The sequence below is a fragment of the Chelonia mydas genome, chromosome 13, assembly GCF_015237465.2.
Source record: "Chelonia mydas isolate rCheMyd1 chromosome 13, rCheMyd1.pri.v2, whole genome shotgun sequence".
NCBI classification, from domain to species: domain Eukaryota; kingdom Metazoa; phylum Chordata; order Testudines; family Cheloniidae; genus Chelonia; species Chelonia mydas.
In genome coordinates, this window is record NC_051253.2 from 34,334,917 (window position 1) to 34,356,868 (window position 21,952).

The 21,952-nt window shown below is 51.1% G+C and overlaps 2 protein-coding genes across 2 annotated transcripts in view; one reads left to right on the plus strand and one right to left on the minus strand.

Moving 5' to 3' along the window:
- Positions 1–21,952, minus strand: part of LOC102937210 (ribonuclease pancreatic) — a 391,285-nt gene that overhangs the window by 203,066 nt on the left and 166,267 nt on the right. The window lies entirely within an intron of this gene.
- LOC102931193 (ribonuclease-like) lies at positions 13,941–14,333 on the plus strand. Its single transcript, XM_007070464.1, has one exon. It carries the CDS (start codon positions 13,941–13,943, stop codon positions 14,331–14,333), a length of 393 nt encoding a protein of 130 aa, XP_007070526.1.

A 21,952-nucleotide genomic window follows, 5' to 3' on the forward strand; every position in this document is an offset into this window, starting at 1 on the left:
CTCTGTCAGTGGACAAGGGAGAGGTTACTAGCACTTCACCTTGTCCTTTCCCCTGCTGTCCAAAAGGAGGAAAGAAAAAACCCAGAAGGAGGGACAGGCTGATCAGTAGTCGAAGTGAAGTCATCTCGAGGCGGAGGGGTCTTTTTGCAGTAAGAAGCATGGGTCCAGGCAGTCAGTCCTTGGCACTTCACAGCGGTGTTGGTAGTTTGCTGGACTTAATAAGGGCCTTTCCAGCGTGGGGCCAAAGTAGCCTTTTGTTAATGGACCTTTATGTAGACCCAGTCACCTGGTTTTAACAAATGGCAGGTTTGCTCAGGATCCTTGGAGCAGGACTTCTTTCACCTGTAAATACAGAGACCTAACACATTTCATTACTGTCTGACAGTGTTTTGCAGATTTCACAGGTGCTTGGGCATATTCAAGCCCCCCTCTTTCTTGGCTGTTAGCCAAATCCTAGCTGTGAGTAGTGTCCTTGGGCAGGCCAGCGTCTTATCTTTGGATCGAGCCTGCCAGCTACAGTGTTAAATTAGCTCATTTTTTGTTCTTTTTCTTTTCTCTTCTTGGCTTCTGTTAACCTGCAAAGGAAACTTTTACTTGTTACTTACACACCTTTGTTTAAAAATGAACACATATACATTGCCCATTATACAGCACTTTAGTCTTATTGTTCAATGTATGCCACATACACCCTTCTAGGAAAATGATTTTATTACGGAGCTTTGGAGCAACAAGCCAGGACTAGCACACCCACTTTTGAGGAATCCACTTGGTACAACCTCTGGTGTCCAATAGCTTTCCTCCCTCTTCAGCCCTCTGGCTAGAAATTTGAGGTAGCCAGAAGGATCTCATGTATAATATGGGGAGTGGGTTAACCTTCCATGTCCTTGCTTCCAAAGACTGTTGGTGTGCAAATTTTAACAACAATTTTTTAATTGAAAGATCTGACCAATAAAATTTCTTTTTTTTTTACTTAAGCAAATGTATTAAACTTTAGTATATTACATTTTCCTGATATTATTTAAACACTTTGTAGTCCAAGTTGAATAAAACAAGTATTTGCATTTTGATTTAACCCTTTTATTTAGTTTTAAATTAAACTGTCCTATGAAAAATTAAACACAGCAATTCTGGCCACAAGACAAACACAAGACAGAACATAGAACACAGAACATAATTCCTATTGTGCCAGTAAATTCATGATATGTTGAATTGCTTTTCAGCTGGCATTAGTTTTCTCTGATTTTCTGAAAGACAAAAAGAACACAGATCTACCCCTTCTGGGCAGTCAGTCATTGCTTAAAATATTTCCTTTTTATACAAATACCCTTGTTAATTGCAGGCAAAACAGAGGAATTACACACTAGATCGCATGCCCTGATTCTCATGGGTGACTTTAATTTTCCTGATATCTGCTGGGAGAGCAATACAGCGGTGCATAGACAATCCAGGAAGTTTTTGGAAAGCGTAGGGGACAATTTCCTGGTGCAAGTGCTAGGGGAGCCAACTAGGGGGGGCGCTTTTCTTGACCTGCTGCTCACAAATCGGGTAGAATTAGTGGGGGAAGCAAAAGTGGATGGGAATCTGGGAGGCAGTGACCATGAGTTGGTTGAGTTCAGGATCCTGACGCAGGGAAGGAAGGTAAGCAGCAGGATACGGACCCTGGACTTCAGGAAAGCAGACTTCGACTCCCTCAGGGAACAGATGGCCAGGATCCCCTGGGGGACTAACATGAAGGGGAAGGGAGTCCAGGAGAGCTGGCTGTATTTCAAGGAATCCCTGTTGAGGTTACAGGGACAAACCATCCCGATGAGTCGAAAGAATAGTAAATATGGCAGGCGACCAGCTTGGCTTAATGGTGAAATCCTAGCGGATCTTAAACATAAAAAAGAAGCTTACAAGAAGTGGAAGGTTGGACATATGACCAGGGAAGAGTATAAAAATATTGCTCGGGCATGTAGGAAAGATATCAGGAGGGCCAAATCGCACCTGGAGCTGCAGCTAGCAAGAGATGTCAAGAGTAACAAGAAGGGTTTCTTCAGGTATGTTGGCAACAAGAAGAAAGCCAAGGAAAGTGTGGGCCCCTTACTGAATGAGGGAGGCAACCTAGTGACAGAGGATGTGGAAAAAGCTAATGTACTCAATGCTTTTTTTGCCTCTGTTTTCACTAACAAGGTCAGCTCCCAGACTGCTGCGCTGGGCATCACAAAATGGGGAAGAGATGGCCAGCCCTCTGTAGAGATAGAGGTGGTTAGGGACTATTTAGAAAAGCTGGACGTGCACAAGTCCATGGGGCCGGACGAATTGCATCCGAGAGTGCTGAAGGAATTGGCGGCTGTGATTGCAGAGCCCTTGGCCATTATCTTTGAAAACTCGTGGCGAACGGGGGAAGTCCCGGATGACTGGAAAAAGGCTAATGTAGTGCCCATCTTTAAAAAAGGGAAGAAGGAGGATCCTGGGAACTACAGGCCAGTCAGCCTCACCTCAGTCCCTGGAAAAATCATGGAGCAGGTCCTCAAAGAATCAATCCTGAAGCACTTAGAGGAGAGGAAAGTGATCAGGAACAGTCAGCATGGATTCACCAAGGGAAGGTCATGCCTGACTAATCTAATCGCCTTTTATGATGAGATTACTGGTTCTGTGGATGAAGGGAAAGCAGTGGATGTATTGTTTCTTGACTTTAGCAAAGCTTTTGACACGGTCTCCCACAGCATTCTTGTCAGCAAGTTAAGGAAGTATGGGCTGGATGAATGCACTATAAGGTGGGTAGAAAGCTGGCTAGATTGTCGGGCTCAACGGGTAGTGATCAATGGCTCCATGTCTAGTTGGCAGCCGGTGTCAAGTGGAGTGCCCCAGGGGTCGGTCCTGGGGCCGGTTTTGTTCAATATCTTCATAAATGATCTGGAGGATGGTGTGGATTGCACTCTCAGCAAATTTGCGGATGATACTAAACTGGGAGGAGTGGTAGATACGCTGGAGGGGAGGGATAGGATACAGAAGGACCTAGACAAATTGGAGGATTGGGCCAAAAGAAATCTGATGAGGTTCAATAAGGATAAGTGCAGGGTCCTGCACTTAGGACGGAAGAACCCAATGCACCGCTACAGACTAGGGACCGAATGGCTAGGCAGCAGTTCTGCGGAAAAGGACCTAGGGGTGACAGTGGACGAGAAGCTGGATATGAGTCAGCAGTGTGCCCTTGTTGCCAAGAAGGCCAATGGCATTTTGGGATGTATAAGTAGGGGCATAGCGAGCAGATCGAGGGACGTGATCGTTCCCCTCTATTCGACACTGGTGAGGCCTCATCTGGAGTACTGTGTCCAGTTTTGGGCCCCACACTACAAGAAGGATGTGGATAAATTGGAAAGAGTCCAGCGAAGGGCAACAAAAATGATTAGGGGTCTAGAGCACATGACTTATGAGGAGAGGCTGAGGGAGCTGGGATTGTTTAGTCTGCAGAAGAGAAGAATGAGGGGGGATTTGATAGCTGCTTTCAACTACCTGAAAGGGGGTTCCAAAGAGGATGGCTCTAGACTGTTCTCAATGGTAGCAGATGACAGAACGAGGAGTAATGGTCTCAAGTTGCAATGGGGGAGGTTTAGATTGGATATTAGGAAAAACTTTTTCACTAAGAGGGTGGTGAAACACTGGAATGCGTTACCTAGGGAGGTGGTAGAATCTCCTTCCTTACAGGTTTTTAAGGTCAGGCTTGACAAAGCCCTGGCTGGGATGATTTAACTGGGACTTGGTCCTGCTTTGAGCAGGGGGTTGGACTAGATGACCTTCTGGGGTCCCTTCCAACCCTGATATTCTATGATTCTATGATTCTATGATTCTATATTTTCTTGTATTTGTTTCATAGGCAGCCCAGGTTTCAGTGGCTTTTACCTTATCAGTGAGCTGTAGCTCACAAAAACTTATGCTCAAATAAATTGGTTAGTCTCTAAGGTGCCACAAGTACTCCTTTTCTTTTTGCGAATACAGACTAACACGGGTGTTACTCTGAAACCTACATTAAAACAAATGCTTTCCGGCTTGCTTTTGGATCTACAGCTTAAAGATTTTTACTTTAAAAAGGGCACAATAAACTTTACCAGACTTTTGATTGACTTTTACTTTTAACTCCAGCTGTTAAACACACAGCGACCTTTTTTTTCACTATGCCCTCCAAGTTTCCAACCTGTTTTTCAATCTCTCTATTTGTTGCCTGCCCGCTTGGGCCCGATCCTGTTTTTCTCTCTGAACTGTCCCTTCCATGAGCACCAGCTTTGTCCCACTACCAATTTAACAAGGAGGGTGGGCTTCTTAACTAGCCCCTAGCCCTCCTGGTCTCTTCTCTTAAATATTCTCACTTACAAGGGCTACCCGAGTCCTCCCCCGTGAGGCTTGTCACCTGGACAGTACACACGGCCAATTGGCAAGCAAGGAGGTGAGGGGCATAAGTCAGAAAGCCGAGGGTAAGCCGGAGGAGGGGCAGAAGCAGGCATAGCACAGAGCGGGGCTGGAGACCCCGGAGATGAATAAGAAAAGGAGGAGGAAAGAGGACGTCCTTTCACACGCGCATAAGCCCAGTTGTCCCATACATACCAATAATCCATCTGTTTAGGAAACCTATCTTCCAATTGTTGGCGTAAAAAGGTTAATTCTTGTAAATCAAAAGTCCCTACGCCTGGCCATTGCTCCGCAGGATTACCGCCGTTGGTTAAAAGCGGCCAGTCCTTCTGACACAGCTGTACCAATTTCTTTTTCCCTAGCCCCTTGGTACCATCAATCCTCCTCCAATTTTCCAGCACTTCAGACAAGGGCGTCCCCTTTTCTACGCCTGAAGAATTACCCATCCTATATTTTCTCCTTGGGCTGCGCCTTATGCTGATCAGGCCACGCACCCTTCCCAAGTACAATTTAACCAGAAACCAGAATTTGGAATTTAGAATGTAGGAATTTAAGGCTCACCCTTCGGTGCCTCCTGCTGCCAAAGATCCCAGGTGAACTCACCCGTTGGCGCCAAGTGGATGTTTGGAGGCGACAGGCCCCGACGATGGTCGCCTAGAGTCCTGCCGCGGTCGCCAAACTGTTAGGGAAAAAAAAACAATTAGCCCTTTCTCATACCACTTTATGTGCTTGATTCGACTCTAGGATCCCACAGAATTCTAGATTCAGAGTCCAGTCTATACAGGCATCTTTTATTGGTGTACAGAAATACAGCTCGAGCTGGGTGCCTCTGGAGAGGGAACCCCGCCCCTCAGAAATTGCAAGCAATTATACCCTCTTCAGTTGGTAACACCGCCCTCGCCCATGTCCAAAATCCAATCCCCTAATTTGAGTAGGGGTCTCTGCTCTTTTCCATTGGACAGTTCTGTTGCTGAGTGGACAGTCTGTTGTTGGGTGCTGGATTTGCTCCGGGAGACAGTTAGTTCTACTCCTTGCATTCTTCCTTATTTTCAATGATAATGGGCAGTTTCAACTGGTTTTGCAGCTGCTTTTTCAGCCTTCCTCTCAGGTCAGCTTGACCTTGGCCTAAGGCTTCAACTACTTTAATTACTTATGCTAAGCTAGTAACTTATGCTAAGTTATAAGAACAAACTTATTAAACATTCATATAAAATAGCATATAAGCCCTTTCTTATAAAAGATGTCAGTTTCCACCCTATGGTGCTGATTTACAAATACACAACAGCTTGAGTTAACCAGAGCACAAACCCCGCCCTGGTTTGCAAGGAGATAATCCAGGGCTAGGCGGTTTTGCAATGTAGTTTGGGATAGCTGAGTTAGTTCAATTTGAAGGGCAGATAAGGCGTCTGCAGTAGCATTTGCCATTAAGTCCAAAGCAGCTGGAATGTTAACTATGGCTTTTTCTAGCTCGCTTACTCCTAACCATGGCAGAAACCAAAGCACAAAGGAGTGAAAGCCTGTGGGCCGTTGAGAAAGAGGATTTAAAGGAATACTTTGTCGGTTTCTCCATACTAGATTGCAGATCTCTTCCTGGGTCAGGTTCTGGTGTACTGTCACGGCGGGTACTATAGCCCCTAAGATACATGTACCACACCATCCTGCCGGGAGAACCTTATAGGCCGTGTGATTGCATAACCAATACCAGCCAGACCCCTCGGGGACTGGCCACGGGACCCCGGAGTAGGTGGAGGGGCCTGCTGCACCAGAGCTGACCTGGGTGGTGTCCTTGCACCCCACAAAATTCCCCACAAAAACTGTATTTTCCATGCCCTTACGTCGTGACACACATAAAGCATAATTACCCTGGGCCACCATATCAATAGACCATCTTAGGATCGTAACATTCCAGTTAAATGTAGTGTTTGCCCATAGCTTAGCTTGGAGTGTTCGATTAAGAGGGATAGGTACCCCTACCAACGGGACCCCCTGACCCAAATATGTGGGAGTATGAATACAAATCCAACATTGCGTTCAATTTACACCCTGTTTTATGGCACGGGTTAAATTCAAAAAGCTATTGCCCTCCCATCCTTGTACTGGACTTGGGAATAGGGAGAGGACCCCCCCAGGCAAACCATACCAATGTTGGCATCCTCCTCTATACCATACAAAAAACAACACTACCAATGTAAGTCCAATAAACAGGAACACAAGAAGTCCTGGTGGGCTGTAAAGGTTCCAATAGCTGGAAATCTCAGTCCATGGGTTGGTAGTGGCGTTCATTCGTGAAATGGCTTGTCCAATGGCTTGTTAGGGTCAGGTGTGGATCCCAGCGCCAACTTAACGTAGCTATGATGGATCCAGGAACCTTTACCTGCAAAGGAGTGGTGGCAGATGGTGGGAGTAATGTTCGTGGCTGTAAGGCGTTTTTGGTATTCATCATCCGGAAGACAATTAGGGAGGACAGTGCATTCTGATGGTACTTGCCCACAAGCACAGATTCCAGCTCCTGGAATAAACCCACCCCACCACTTCACTCCACTTTCCTACGAATACATCCCGCAACTCCCTCCCTGCCGGTGTACAATGCTCCGTCTTTGCCACCAAGGCCAATTCTTAATGTCTTTTGCAGTTAGGAATCCTTGGATCTTGGTGGTTTCAGCAGAGCAGGCATTCCTTCTTCTCTCTTGGAACAGGCATGGTTTTGCATTATACAGGGGAGAGGTTACTAGCACATCATCCTGTAGTGCTTTGGTTTCTTTAGCAAATACTGAATGCAGGTTAGCTCTGTCAGTGGACAAGGGAGAGGTTACTAGCACTTCACCTTGTCGTTTCCCCTGCTGTCCAAAAGGAGGAAAGAAAAAACCCAGAAGGAGGGACAGGCTGATCAGTAGTCGAAGTGAAGTCATCTCGAGGCGGAGGGGTCTTTTTGCAGTAAGAAGCATGGGTCCAGGCAGTCAGTCCTTGGCACTTCACAGCGGTGTTGGTAGTTTGCAGGACTTAATAAGGGCCTTTCCAGCGTGGGGCCAAAGTAGCCTTTTGTTGATGGACCTTTATGTAGACCCAGTCACCTGGTTTTAACAAATGGCAGGTTTGCTCAGGATCCTTGGAGCAGGACTTCTTTCACCTGTAAATACAGAGACCTAACACATATCATTACTGTCTGGCAGTGTTTTGCAGATTTCACAGGTGCTTGGGCATATTCAAGCCCCCCTCTTTCTTGCCCGTCAGCCAAATCCTAGCTGTGAGTAGTGTCCTTGGGCAGGCCAGCGTCTTATCTTTGGACCGAGCCTGCCAGCTACAGTGTTAAATTAGCTCATTTTTTGTTCTTTTTCTTTTCTCTTCTTGGCTTCTATTAACCTGCAAAGGAAACTTTTACTTGTTACTTACACACCTTTGTTTAAAAATGAACACATATACATTGCCCATTATACAGCACTTTAGTCTTATTGTTCAATGTATGCCACATACACCCTTCTAGGAAAATGACTTTATTATGGAGCTTTGGAGCAACAAGCCAGGACAAGCACATCCACTTTTGAGGAATCCACTTGGTACAACCTCTGGTGTCCAATAGCTTTCCTCCCTCCCCAGCCCTCTGGCTAGAAATCTGAGGTAGCCAGAAGCATCCCATGTGTAATATGGGGAGTGGGTTAACCTTTCATGTCCTTGCTTCCAAAGACTGTTGGTGTGCGAATTTTAACAACAATTTTTCAATTAAAAGATCTGGCCAATGAAATTTCTTTTTCTTACTTAAGCAAATGTATTAAACTTTAGTATATCACATTTTCCTGATATTATCCAAACACTTTGTATTCCAAGTTGAATAAAACAAGTATCTGCATTTTGATTTAACCCTTCTATTTAGTTTTAAACTAAACTGTCCTATGAAAAATTAAACACAGCAATTCTGGCCACAAGACAAACACAAGACAGAACATAGAACACAGAACATAATTCCTATTGTGCCCGCAAATTCATGATATGTTGAATTGCTTTTCAGCTGGCATTAGTTTTCTCTGATTTTCTGAAAGACAAAAAGAATACAGATCTACCCCTTCTGGGCAGTCAGTCATTGCTTAAAATATTTCCTTTTTATACAAATACCCTTGTTAATTGCAGGCAAAACAGAGGAATTACTCTTGTATTTGTTTCATAGGCAGCCCAGGTTTTAGTGGCTTTTACCTTATCAGTTAGGTAATTTACATTAAAACAAATGCTTTCTGGCTTGCTTTTGGATCCACAACTTAAAGATTCTTACTTTAAAAAGGGCACAATAAACTTTACCAGACTTTTGATTGACTTTTACTTTTAACTCCTGCTGTCAAACACACAGCGACCTGAAAAGGAAGACACCACCTATTGTAGCCCCTAGGAGCCTAATAAGATATTAATTAAGTAGCACTGTATAATTGCATTCCTTTGGAAAAGGGCCCATTTTCCTCAAAAGGGCTGCAAAGAAACCAAGAATTCTTTTTCTTTCTAGTATTTCACAAAGTTCAACTGATTAATTCCCTCCAGAAACTACAGAGTTAACTTCTCACTTTCCTTTCTTAAATCACTTGCTTATCTCCCAAAACGACACCCAATCAACTCAGATTTTACCATTCCAAGTATTATTCAGGGATTTACGTTTCCCATTCCTGTAATTATTTACTCCTCTTTTTTTCACTATGCCCTCCAAGTTTCCAACCTGTTTTCCAATCTCTCTATCTGTTGCCTGCCCGCTTGGGCCCGATCCTGTTTTTCTCTCTGAACTGTCCCTTCCATGCGCACCAGCTTTGTCCCACTACCAATTTAACAAGGAGGGTGGGCTTCTTAACTAGCCCCCAGCCCTACTGGTCTCTTCTCTTAAATATTCTCACTCACAAGGGCTACCCGAGTCCTCTCCCGTGAGGCTTGTCACCTGGACAGAACTTGGCAGTTTAACTATTTAATTTCCTCTTATGGCAGACACACTGTTGTTATGGCATATGCTGATCACAAATGGTTAAATTTTGACAAGTCTCTGAAGGATTGGTACTTGCTTAGCCAGTGCTTCCTTTTCTGCCTGGAAGTCCTGTCTTAAGGCTTGCAACTGGTCCTGGGCATAGGTCAGAAAGCCGAGGGTAAGCCGGAGGAGGGGCAGAAGCAGGCATAGCACAGAGCGGGGCTGGAGACCCCTGAGATGAATAAGAAAAGGAGGAGAAAAGAGGACGTCCTTTCGCAGCGCATAAGCCCAGTTGTCCCATACATACCAATAATCCATCTGGGCTGGAGCTTTGTCCTCCAGCCTTTTCCTATGTGATGTTAATTTTTCCCCAGCAAAAGACCCATCTGGTGGCCATTCGAAAGATGTTTGAGTTGTTAGTGCTGGCCACTCAACTTTGCACAAGATTACAGATTTCTTTTTACCTAACCCATGGGTACCAGAAATATTCCCCCAATTCTTGAGAATTTCAGTCCCCTTACTTACACTCTGCCTAGAACCCATAATGGGCTACCAAAAGGACACCAAATGTGCCACCTTATCGCCTAAGTGACAGCTCACACCCCCGCTCCTCGGAGTTCTCAAAGGTGAACTCACCCTGTGCCGGCTGGAGCTGTCCGAGAGGAGGAGTGTAGTCTCGCTTGTTGGGGTGAGCCTAGAGTCCCTTCGTGGTCGCCAAAACTGTTACAAATTACACCTGATAGGTCACGCACAAGAACTGCTACGAATTATACCTGATAGGTCACACAGTTCGAGTCTAGGCTGAGTCACACGAACAAAGTCCACAACTGCAAAGTTTCCAGAGACACTAAGTTTATTACGCTCGAGTGTGGTGCCCCCCTGCTAGTCAGGAGGGGACCCCAAATGCAGGTTATACAAAGATTACATACCTTTTAGCAAAGCATGTTGCCCTCGTGCATCGGAAACCTTAGCCAATAGACAAACCCTTCCCTTATCTACCACCTATCCCTGCTAGGTACATTCCCCGTGCTAAACCATTACTTCAACTAAAGCAATGCATCAGTAGCCTTTCTTATCAGGATGGGAGGCTCACATCGAGGCCAGGAGGCAGGGAGTTAGGAACAGACAAAGAACAGAAACCGGGAGTCGAGACAGGCTGGAAACAAGGGGGGGAGTGTCACAGGAATGCAGTATCTAAGGAACACTCCTCCTGGTGCATGATGTACTTGCTTTTAAATAATGGTGGGCCCAAAACCAAAATGGAGTCACATATGCTAACTTTTCCTTAACAGGGGCAGCAGGGGTAGATCAGGCTGGCTGGGCTGAGGGGCCAATCGGGGCGGGGGGGAGGGGTGGGAGATGAGTCTGGCTGGGCCGTGGGATGCAGCTACCCACGTGGCAATGGGCTGGAGAAGCTAGGCTGCAGGAGGGAGGTGTTGGATGGAGGCCCCTGGCAGTCAGTCTGTGTGCACAGGGCTGGCATACCCAGCTGCTGGTCCAGCGTCTCTGTAACTAGTTCCCTGAGTAAAGAGCCCGTGCAGTGTTAGGGACACTGTGTCCTTGTGTTATCAGCTTACAGTTCATGAACCAGGCAGGGAGAGGATGGACAAACTGGGCCAGTGGGCCGACCTGGGCCAAGGGGAAGGGAGAGGCCAGGCTAACTGGACCGAGGGCTGCTGCATTTCTAGCAGCCAGGCCTGCCCTACCCTGTGGCTAGGGTCTCTGCTCCTCTCGCTGCATGTGTGTGTGTGTGTTTGTGTTTGGGTGGGGCTGAGGGTGGGTATGTAGTTGGGTGTGTGTGTACTGGTGTGTGGCATACGTGGATGGGGATGTCTGGGTGTGTGTCTAGATGGGTATGTGGGTGTTAACCTCGAATCATTCCCTCCTCCACAACCATAACGACACCCCACATGGGAGCAGGGCTCTATGGATAACAGCGGGGAACGAGCAGCCATTGGCACATCCTGTGGCCTGGTGGAGTCACCAACCGTTAGCCCATTGCCCAATCCCGGGTTGGGAAACTTCCCCTGTGTGTGCAGGGTTTTCCCCACCGTCCCGGGGAGAGCAGCCTGCCCCAGACCACAGGCAGGAATCGAGCAACGTCCCAACCACCAACCGAGCCCCGGCGAGCCACAGGGGCTGGGCAATGCAGGACCGGGGAGGGATAGCTCAGTGGTTTGAGCACTGGCCTGCTAAACCCAGGGTTGTGAGTTCAATCCTTGAGGGGGCCATTTAGGGATCTGGGGCAAAAATTGCAGATTGGTCCTGCTTTGAGCAGGGGGTTGGACTAGATGACCTCCTGAGGTCCCTTCCAATCCTGATATTCTATGATTCTATGACAGGTCCTCGGGCCTTGCTCCCTGCCTGGGATGGGCTGGGCCTGGTCCAGGCTGATGGAGTTGGGGGCAGCCCCGTTAGGGCCAGATCTGGGCCTGCCCTGGGACTAGGAGGTGTCAAAGCCCTGAGCCCGTGAGCACCGGGGGACACTGCACGGTGAATGGGACAGGGCCCTCATAGCCGGTGCCAGTGGAGAGAGGTGGCTGGGAACCAGCCCCTGGACTCAGACCCTCCCCGGTTGTTGTCTGTGGGGTCCGGGCTGGTCAGGGGGAAAACCAGAAGAAACAGAGTGTCAGACTGGACAGTTTATCCACCCAGCCTGGTCTGCCCCAGATCCCCCTGGGCCCGGCCTGCCCCAGAGACCCCTGGGCCAAGCCAGCATGTCCCACCCTGGATTCCCCTGGCCCAGCCAGACTGGCCTGTCCTGGATCCCCCCTTGGCCCAGCCAGCCCAGTCCTTCTACTCCAATAGGACACATCAAGGGATCAGATGGTGACAAGGTCAGATGGTGAGAAAGGCCCAGATCAGACAGACACAGGGACCAATGCACCCCCGACCACAGAGTGACACAAACACGAGAGCACACACACACACACAAACACACAGAGACACGTGCATTCACACATGCATACACACGTGCTTTGCAAACGTGCACACACACACACACGTACCCTGCACAGATATACACACTGCTCACAGATATACACACAACACATACAGACTTGTCAGACAAACACACTCCTACACACTGCAGGGAGCATGACACAAACCCAGAAGAGATGCCAAGAAGCCGCAGGCAGTTCCTGGTCATTCATGTTCCCTCCAGCCCTTGCCCTAACCCCAGGCCCTGGGGCTCAGAGGGCACTGGGGGGTAGGACCTGTCTCCCACTGGCTCCACTGGGGATGGGTGTCTCCAGCAGCCAGGCCTGCCCATCCCCTGGCTGGGTTGCTGCCCTTGCTATGCCCAGGGACCGGAGCAAGGACCTGGGCAGGAACTGATTGGGGCAGGGGATTTTGGTTATGGGGTACCCAGGGCACCCAATAAGGGGATAAACCTGTAGCAGGGTAGATTCACTGGGGAACCTGGGTCAGAACTCCTGGTTCCATCCCCAGTCTGGGAGGGGAGTGGGATCTAGTGGGTTAGAGCAGTGGGGGCTCAGAGTCAGGACTCCTGGGTTCCATTCCCATCCTTGGGGAACCACTGGGCTGAGGATCACAGGGGGAGGTGCAACAGGCACTGGGGCTGGGGGGTTCTCAGTGTCTCAGCATCCTGCCCTGTGCCCACTTCCTCCCTAACTCCCTGCCCCACCTGGAGAAGGAGACTCAGGGACACTCATCTCTGACAGGAACCCCAGGATTTGGGTGAGCTGAGAATGGAGCCCAGTTAGGGGGGAAATGCAGAGGAAGGGTCACTGCGGATTGACCTGGGGGGGGGCTGGAAGCAGAAGCGGACCCTGACTCACTGCACTCAGGGGGTGACTCTGGACTGATCCCCAGGGCAGCTGAGACCACATTCTTGGCAAGAGGGTGAAAGGCAGATTGGAGAACAGCTGGAACTCGGACTCCTGGGTTCTATCCCAGGTTCCGGCAGAGGAGTGGGGTCTAGTGCTTTGAGGAGGGTGGCGGGGGGCTGGGAGTCAGGACAATGGATGCATTATAGACAAAGCAGTAATGCTGACAGTTCAGTTCATGGCTGGATGCTCTGCTAGGTGTGGTTCTCCACAGGGGTTTAGGAGCCCTGGGTTTCATTCCCTGCTTTTTAGGATGAGGATTTCCAAGGGCCCCCCCTCCACCCCCACCCCACATGCAGGCCAAATCCTGGGGTGTGTCCATGGGAGTTGGCCCCCCAGAGGGAGCTGAAGGACTTAACTGGAACTTCTCTCTGCTCAGTTTCCACACCTGTAACAGGGGGAGAAGAAACTTTTCCTTCCCTGCTTCCTGTGTAGGGCGAGCTCTGCCTGCATTTCATTCTGTGTCTGGGACACTCAAAGCTGAAAAAAGAAAAGTACTCCTTTTCTTTTTGCGAATACAGACTAACACGGAGGCTACTCCGAAACCTGTCAAAGCTGAAAGGGGCCCTGATCTCAGTCAGGGTCTCTGCAGCACCCGGCACAATGGGGCCCTGATCTCGAATGGGGTAATGAGGCTTTAGGGGTAGAATGGGCTGGCAAGGGGAGGGGTTGAGGCCTTGGAGGTTCCATGGAGGAGGCAGATCCCCACCATCCTGTCTCCATCCATCTCCCCCCTCTCCCCAGTGCAGGTCCATCCAGTGACAGACACGGCAATGGGCCTGAGGGGACCCCACTGCTTGCTATTCCTGACCATCCTCCTGCTGGACACGTGCCTGGCCCACTTCAGACTGCCCAACAGCTTCCAGTGGTTCGTGAGAGAACATGTTGATTTCCCCAAGACCAGCACCACTAATGACCATCGCTACTGCACCCTCCTTATGCCGCTCTGGAACCTGACCACTCCCTTCTGCAAATCCACCCACACGTTCATCCATGCCCCTGCCAGCCACCTCCAGGCCATCTGCGGCCACGGTGGGACATGTGACAGATGCTACCACTGTGACAGTAAGGCAGCCTTCCGCCTCACCACCTACTGGGTGGAGCCCGGCTCCCACCCGGGCGCTGTACATACCAAGGCAGAGCCCACACCAGCAGGATCAGCCTGACCTGCAGCCAGGGAAGGCACATGCACTTTGACAGAGTCCAGTAGAGCCCAGGTGCTGGCCATGCGCAGGGGGTCCCCTGCTGCCCCTTTTGCTCCTGGGAAGCCTTCTGTTCTTGGGGCTCTCCTGTCCCATCCCTGCCCCTCCTGGGCAGCACCCATGATGAGTGTCCACAGGGACATTCAGCATCTCCCCTAATCCCACAGGCCGGCAGCTTGGGGCCTGCGAAAGGTGGGGGTTCCCACGCTGGGTGCCCAGTTTCCATCCACACGAGTGAAAATCCGGACACCCAGCCCCTCTGACTGGCACTGGGACTCTCAGCCCAAGCCCAGAGCCCACCTCACTGGGTGCCCATCATACAGTACAGCTGCCCCCTCCCACCCTGCATCCAGGGGGTATCAGGGGCAGGTTGTGGGGAGAAGATTGTCCCAGGCGGGGCCCTGGAAGCTCTCACTGAGTTTTGTTTCCTTGCTGCTTCTTGCAATAAAACACTTTCCTGCCAATGCAGAATGAGTTGGTGTGTTTGGAGGTTTGGCGGCATTTTCAGGCTCTCAATGAGGCCTGTTTGCCTTGCTGAGCCTGACGCTGAGCTGTGGGGTGTGGAGTGACAAGGAAAAACTCCAGGAAGAAACAAAACCCGCAGGGGGAGGGGTGCCCTGTTTAGGGTACGAACAATGTGGTCAGGGGGTGTCATGGGGGGACTGAGACACACTCTGTTCCTACCCAGGGGGGACACACCTCAGCTTGGCCTGTCTCTGAAAGGAGGGTCCCAGCCAGCTTGGCTGGAGATCACTACAAAGGCTGCGGGTGGGCAAACTTCATCAGCCCGGAACGTGTCCTCTTAGCTCGCTCTGGGCTCTACCAGATGGACTCTGGGTTTAGTTCCCATGTAGCCATTTGCTGCCAGTATTTTCCCTTGTGAGTTCACCAATGGCTGTTAAATAAATTTCCCCTGGATTTCACTGCACCCCAGGCCAGTGCTGTGCGTCCAGGGGGGTGGTGACCGGAGAGGAACCTGGGAGCTGGGGCCCCGTCCCTCTGCCAGCAGCGAGTCTGTGAATGCCGTGTGTGCCGGGGAGCCGGGGCTGGGCACCGCAGGGGGATGCTCGGGGGTTGGCATGTGCCTGTTGCTCCAGAAGAATGGCCATCCCGGGTCAGACCAATGGGCCAGTGGCCTGTCTCTGAGAGTGGCCGGTACCAGTGATCCATCCCCTGCCAGCCAGGCCCCATCTTCTGGCTTCTGCTCACCTGCGGAGGGTGCCCGCGTACGCCGAGAGGGGCAGGTTTGTGTCGCTTGTCACTGGTGGAGTTGGGGACCTGCCCCCAGCTGGCACAGACATTCCCAATAAGGGCAGGCGGTGGCTCATGGCCCTGGGCACCCTGAGAAGGCATCACCCCTGGGTATGGGGCAAAGTGGGAACAGAGGTGCACACAGCACCAGGCATAAGTAGGGAATGGGGGACCCTGGTGTGGGAAGGGGGCAATGGGGGGGGCACATGGAGACCCTGGAAGGGAAGAGATTGGGAGGAGATGTGAGGAGCCCCTGGAGGGTAAGGGCTCCAGGATTGTGAAAGCTTCCCTTGTGTGTGCGGGGTTTTCGCAGCCGTCATGGTGACAGCAGCCTGCCCCAGACCACAGAGTGCTAGAGGGGATCCTGTCCGACACCTGCGACATCCCAACCGACACCCGAGGAGCCAGCAGGCCTGGGCAGCGCGGAACAGACACTCGGGCGTCGCTCCCTGCCTGGGATGGGATGGGGCCAGTCCAGGCTGACGGGGTCATGGGCAGCCCCCATAGGGCCAGATCTGGGCCTGCCCTGGGACTGTGGGGGTGTCAAAGCCCCAAGCCTGTGAGCACCAGGGGACACTCCAGGGGGAATGGGACAGGATCCGGCACAGAGGGTCCTGGCAGGACCCCATGGCTGCTGCCAGTGAAGAAGCGTGGCTGGGAACAGGCCCTGGAGCCAGCCCCTCCCCGCTCGTTATATGCGGGGTCCGGGTTGTTCAGGGGGAGAAGACAGAAGAAACAGAGAGTCAGACTGGACAATGTATCTAGCCATCCTGGTCTGTCCCAGATCCCTCCTTGGCCCAGCCAACCCGGCCTGCCCCAGATCCCCTCTGGGCCCAGTCAGCCTGGGTTCCCCTACTGCAACAGGACACATCAGGGGATCAGATGGCGACATGTTCAGCTGGTGAGAAAGCCCTAGATCAGCCCCTGGCACAGAGTGACAGAGTGACACACAAACACTGACAACACACTGACTCGGACACACACACACACACACCCCAAGTACACATGCATACTAGGGTTGCCAAATTTCTACTTGCACAAAACTGAACACCCTTTCCTCGCCCCCTGCCCTGCCCCTTCTCCAAGACCCCGCCCCCACTCACTCCATCCCCCTCCCCCGTCGCTCACTCTCCCCACCCTCACTCACTTGCTCATTTTCACTGGGCTGGCTCAGGGGGCTGGGGTGTGGGAGGGGGTGAGGGCTCTGGCTGGGGTTGCGGGCTCTGGGGTGGGACCAGAAATCAGGGGTTCAGGGTGCAGGATGGGGCTCGGGGGCCAGTGGAGAAGGGTGGCTAGGAACTGGCCCTGGAGCCAGCTCCTCCCAGTTGTTATATGCGGGGTCAGGGTTGTTCAGGGGGAGAAGACAGAGAAGAAACAGAGAGTCAGACTGGACAATGTATCCAGCCACCCTGGTCTGTCCCAGATCCCTCCTGGGGCAGGGAGTGTGGGGGAGGGGGTGAGGGATCAAGCTGGGGGTGTGGGCTCCTATGTGGGGCCGGTGATGAGGGATTTGGGGTACAGGAGGGGGATCAGGGCTGGGGCAGGGGCGCAGCAGAGGGAGTGAGGGCTCTGGCTGGGGATGCAGGCTCTGGGGTGGGGCTGGGGATGAGAGGTTTGGGGTGTAGAAGGGTGCTCTGGACTGGGACTGAGGGTTTTGGAGGGTGAGAGGGGAATTGGGGCTGGGGCAGGAGGTTGGGGTGCAGGAGGGGCTCAGGGGTGCAGGCTGCGAGTGGCACTTACCTCAAGGAGCTCCCGGAAGCAGCAGCATGTCCCCTTTCTGGCTCCTATGTGGAGGCATAGTCAGGCAGCTCTGTGTGCTGCCCTGTCTGAAGGTGCCACCCCCGCATCTCCCATTGGCCCTGGTTCCCAGGAGTCGTCTCTCCTGGGCGTGGTTCCTGGCCAGTGTGAGCTGAGGGGGCGGTGCTTGGGCAGGGGCAGTGTGAGGAGCCCCCGGGCTGCCCGTACAGGTACGAGCCGGAGGGGAGACATGCTGGCTGCTTCCTGGGAGCCATATGGCAGGGAGGCTAGCAGGGAGACTGCCAGCCCCACTGTGCGGCACTGCCAACCAGACAGTCAACAGCCTGGTCAGCGGACACCCGGACACCCTAGTGTATACACATGCACTTTGCACGCACAAACACACACTGCACAGACACACTCCTGGTCATACACATTCTGGTTCGGTCTCTCTTTCTCTTGCTCTCTCTCTCACACACACTGCAGGGCTGGGACACACACCCAGGAGAGACGACTGAGCCCCACATCCCCTCCAGCCCTCACCCTTCCCACAGGCCCTGGGGCTGAGGTGGCACTGGGAAGGCAGGACTGGCTCTTTCTGGCTCTGCTGGGTATGGGTGTCTCTAGCAGCCAGGACTGCCCCTCCCCTGGCTGGGTCGCTGCCCCTCTTGATGCCCAGGGACTTTGACAGGGAACCTGGGCAGGGACTGACTGGAGCAGAGGGTTGTGGTTACGGGGTACCCAGGGCACCAGTAATGGGGTAGAGTTACTGGGGTTGTGTGGTTAGAGGGCCTGGGAGCCAGGACTTCTGTGTTCATAGAATCATAGAATATCAGGGTTGGAAGGGACCTCAGGAGGTCATCTAGTCCAACCCCCTGCTCAAAGCAGGACCGATCCCCAACTAAATCATCCCAGCCAGGGCTTTGTCAAGCCTGACCTTAAAAACTTCTAAGGAAGGAGATTCCACCACCTCCCTAGGTAACCGATTCCAGTGTTTCACCACCCTCCTAGTGAAAAAGTGTTTCCTAATAGGCCTCCCCCACTGCAACTTGAGACTATTGCTCCTTGTTCTGTCATCAGCTACCACTGAGAACAGTCTAGATCCATCCTCTCTGGAACCCCCTTTCAGGTAGTTGAAAGCAGCTATCAAATCCCCCCTCATTCTTCTCTTCTGCAGACTAAATAATCCCCGTTCCCTCAGCCTCTCCTCATAAGTCATGTGTTCCAGTCCCCTAATCATTTTTGTTGCCCTCCGCTGGACTCTTTCCAATTTTTCCACATCCTTCTTGTAGTGTGGGGCCCAAAACTGGACACAGTACTCCAGATGAGGCCTCACCAATGTCGAATAGAGGGGAACAATCACGTCCCTCGATCTGCTGGCAATGCCCCTACTTATACATCCCAAAATGCCATTGGCCTTCTTGGCAACAAGGGCACACTGTTGACTCATATCCAGCTTCTCATCTCCTGTAACCCCTAGGTCCTTTTCTGCAGAACTGCTGCCGAGCCATTCGGTCCCTAGTCTGTAGCGGTGCATTGAATTCTTCCGTCCTAAGTGCAGGACTCTGCACTTATCCTTGTTGAACCTCATCAGATTTCTTTTCGCCCAATCCTCTCATTTGTCTAGGTCCCTCTGTATCCTATCCCTACCCTCCAGCGTATCTACCTCTCCTCCCAGTTTAGCGTCATCTGCAAACTTGCTGAGGGTGCAATCCACACCATCCTCCAGATCATTAATGAAGATATTGAACAAAACTGGCCTCAGGACCGACCCTTGGGGCACTCCACTTGATACCGGCTGCCAGCTAGACATGGAGCCATTGATCACTACCCGTTGAGCCCGACAATCTAGCCAGCTTTCTATCCACCTTATAGTCCATTCATCCAGCCCATACTTCTTTAACTTACTGACAAGATACTGTGGGAGACCGTGTCAAAAGCTTTGCTAAAGTCAAGGAACAACACGTCCACTGCTTTCCCCTCGTCCACAGAGCCAGTTATCTCGTCATAGAAGGCAATTAGATTAGTCAGGCATGACTTGCCCTTGATGAATCCATGCTGACTGTTCCTGATCACTTTCCTCTCCTCTAAGTGCTTCAGAATTGATTCCTTGAGGACCTGCTCCATGATTTTTCCAGGGACTGAGGTGAGGCTGACTGGCCTGTAGTTCCCCGGATCCTCCTTCTTCCCTTTTTTAAAGATGGGCACTACATTAGCCTTTTTCCAGTCGTCCAGGACCTCCCCCGATCGCCATGAGTTTTCACAGACAATGGCAAATGGCTCTGCAATCACATCCGCCAACTCCTTCAGCTCTCTCGGATGCAGCGCATCCGGCCCCATGGACTTGTGCTTGTCCAGCTTTTCTAAATAGTCCCGAACCACTTCTTTCTTCACAGAGGGCTGGTCACCTCCTCCCCATGCTGTGCTGCCCAGTGCAGTAGTCTGGGAGCTGACCTTGTTCGTGAAGACAGAGGCAAAAAAAGCATTGAGTACATTAGCTTTTTCCACATCCTCTGTCACTAGGTTGCCTCCCTCATTCAGTAAGGGGCCCACACTTTCCTTGACTTCCGTCTTGTGGCTAACATACCTGAAGAAACCCTTCTTGTTACTCTTAACATCTCTTGCTAGCTGCACCTCCAGGTGTGATTTGGCCTTCCTGATTTCACTCCTGCATGCCCGAGCAATATTTTTATACTCCTCCCTGTTCATTTGTCCAAGCTTCCACTTCTTGTAAACTTCTTTTTTGTGTTTAAGATCAGCAAGGATTTCACTGTTAAGCCAAGCTGGTCGCCTGCCATATTTACTATTCTTTCTACTCATCAGGATGGTTTGTCCCTATAACCTCAGTAAGGATTCTTTAAAATACAGCCAGCTCTCCTGAACTCCTTTCCCCCTCATGTTATTCTCCCAGGGAATCCTGCCCATCATTTCTTTGAGGGAGTCAAAGTCTGCTTTTCTGAAGTCCAGGGTCCGTATTCTGCTGCTCTCCCTTCTTCCTTGTTTCAAGATCCTGAACTCGACCATCTCATGGTCACTGCCTCCCAGGTTCCCATCCACTTTTGCTTCCCCTATAATTCTTCCCGGTTTGTGAGCAGCAGGTAAAGAAGAGCTCTGCCCCTAGTTGGTTCCTCCAGCACTTGCACCAGGAAATTGTCCCCTACACTTTCAAAAACTTCCTGGATTGTCTGTGCACCGCTGTATTGCTCTCCCAGCAGATATCAGGGTGATTGAAGTCTCCCATGAGAACCAGGGCCTGCGATCTAGTAACTTCTGCGAGTTGCCGGAAGAAAGCCTTGTCCACCTCATCTCCCTGGTCCGGTGGTCTATAGCAGACTCCCACCACGACATTACCCTTGTTGCTCACACTTATAAATTTAATCCAGAGACTCTCAGGTTTTTTGCCGTTTCATACCGGAGTTCTGAGCACTCATACTGCTCTTTTACATAAAAGGCAACTCCCCGACCTTTTCTGCCCTGCCTGTCCTTCCTGAACAGTTTATATCCATCCATGACAGTACTCCAGTCATGTGAGTTATCCCACCTAGTCTCTGTTATTGCAATCACATCATAATTTCTTGACTATGCCAGGACTTGCAGTTCTCCCTGCTTGTTTCCCAGGCTTCTTGCATTTGTGTATAGGCACTTGAGATAACTTGCTGTTTGTCCTGCTTTCTTAGTATGAGGCAGGAGCCCTCCCCTTTCGCGTTCTCCTGCTCGTGTTTCCTTCCGGTATCCCACGTCCCCACTTACCTCTGGGCTTTAGTCTCCTTCCCCGGGTGAACCTAGTTTAAAGCCCTCCTCACTAGGTTAGCCAGCCTGCTTCTGAAGATGCTCTTCCCTCTCTTTGTTAGGTGGAGCCCGTCTCTGCCTAGCACTCCTCCTTCTTGGAACACCATCCCATGATCAAAGAATCCAAAGCCTTCTCTCCGACACCACCCGCGTAGCCATTCGTTGACTTCCACGATTCAACGGTCTCTACCCAGGCCTTTTCCTTCCACAGGGAGGACGGACGAGAACACCACTTGCACCTCAGACTCCTTTATCCTTCTTCCCAGAGCCACGTAGTCCGCAGTGATCCGCTCAAGGTCATTCTTGGCAGCATCTTTGGTGCCCACGTGGAGAAGCAGGAAGGGGTAGCGATCCGAGGGCTTGATGAGTCTCGGCAGTCTCTCTGTCACATCGTGAATCCTAGCTCTTGGCAAGCAGCAGACTTCTTGGTTTTCCCGGTCGGGGCGGCAGATAGATGACTCAGTCCCCCTGAGGAGAGAGTCCCCGACCACCACCCATGTCAAGGTTCCTTCCCCACTCTGAACTCTAGGGTACAGATGTGGGGACCTGCATGAAAACCTCCTAAGCTTACTTTTACCAGCTTAGGTTAAAACTTCCCCAAGGTACAAACTATTTTACCCTTTGCCCTTCCACTTCCACTGCCACCACCAAACATTTATCTGGGTTTATTTTTATTAGGAAAGTGTTGTTTGGAAACATCTTTTCCCCCAAAATCCTCCCAACCCTTACACCCCACTTCCTGGGGAAGGTTTGGCAAAAATCCTCACCAATTTGCGTAGGTGACCACAGACCCAAACCCTTGGATC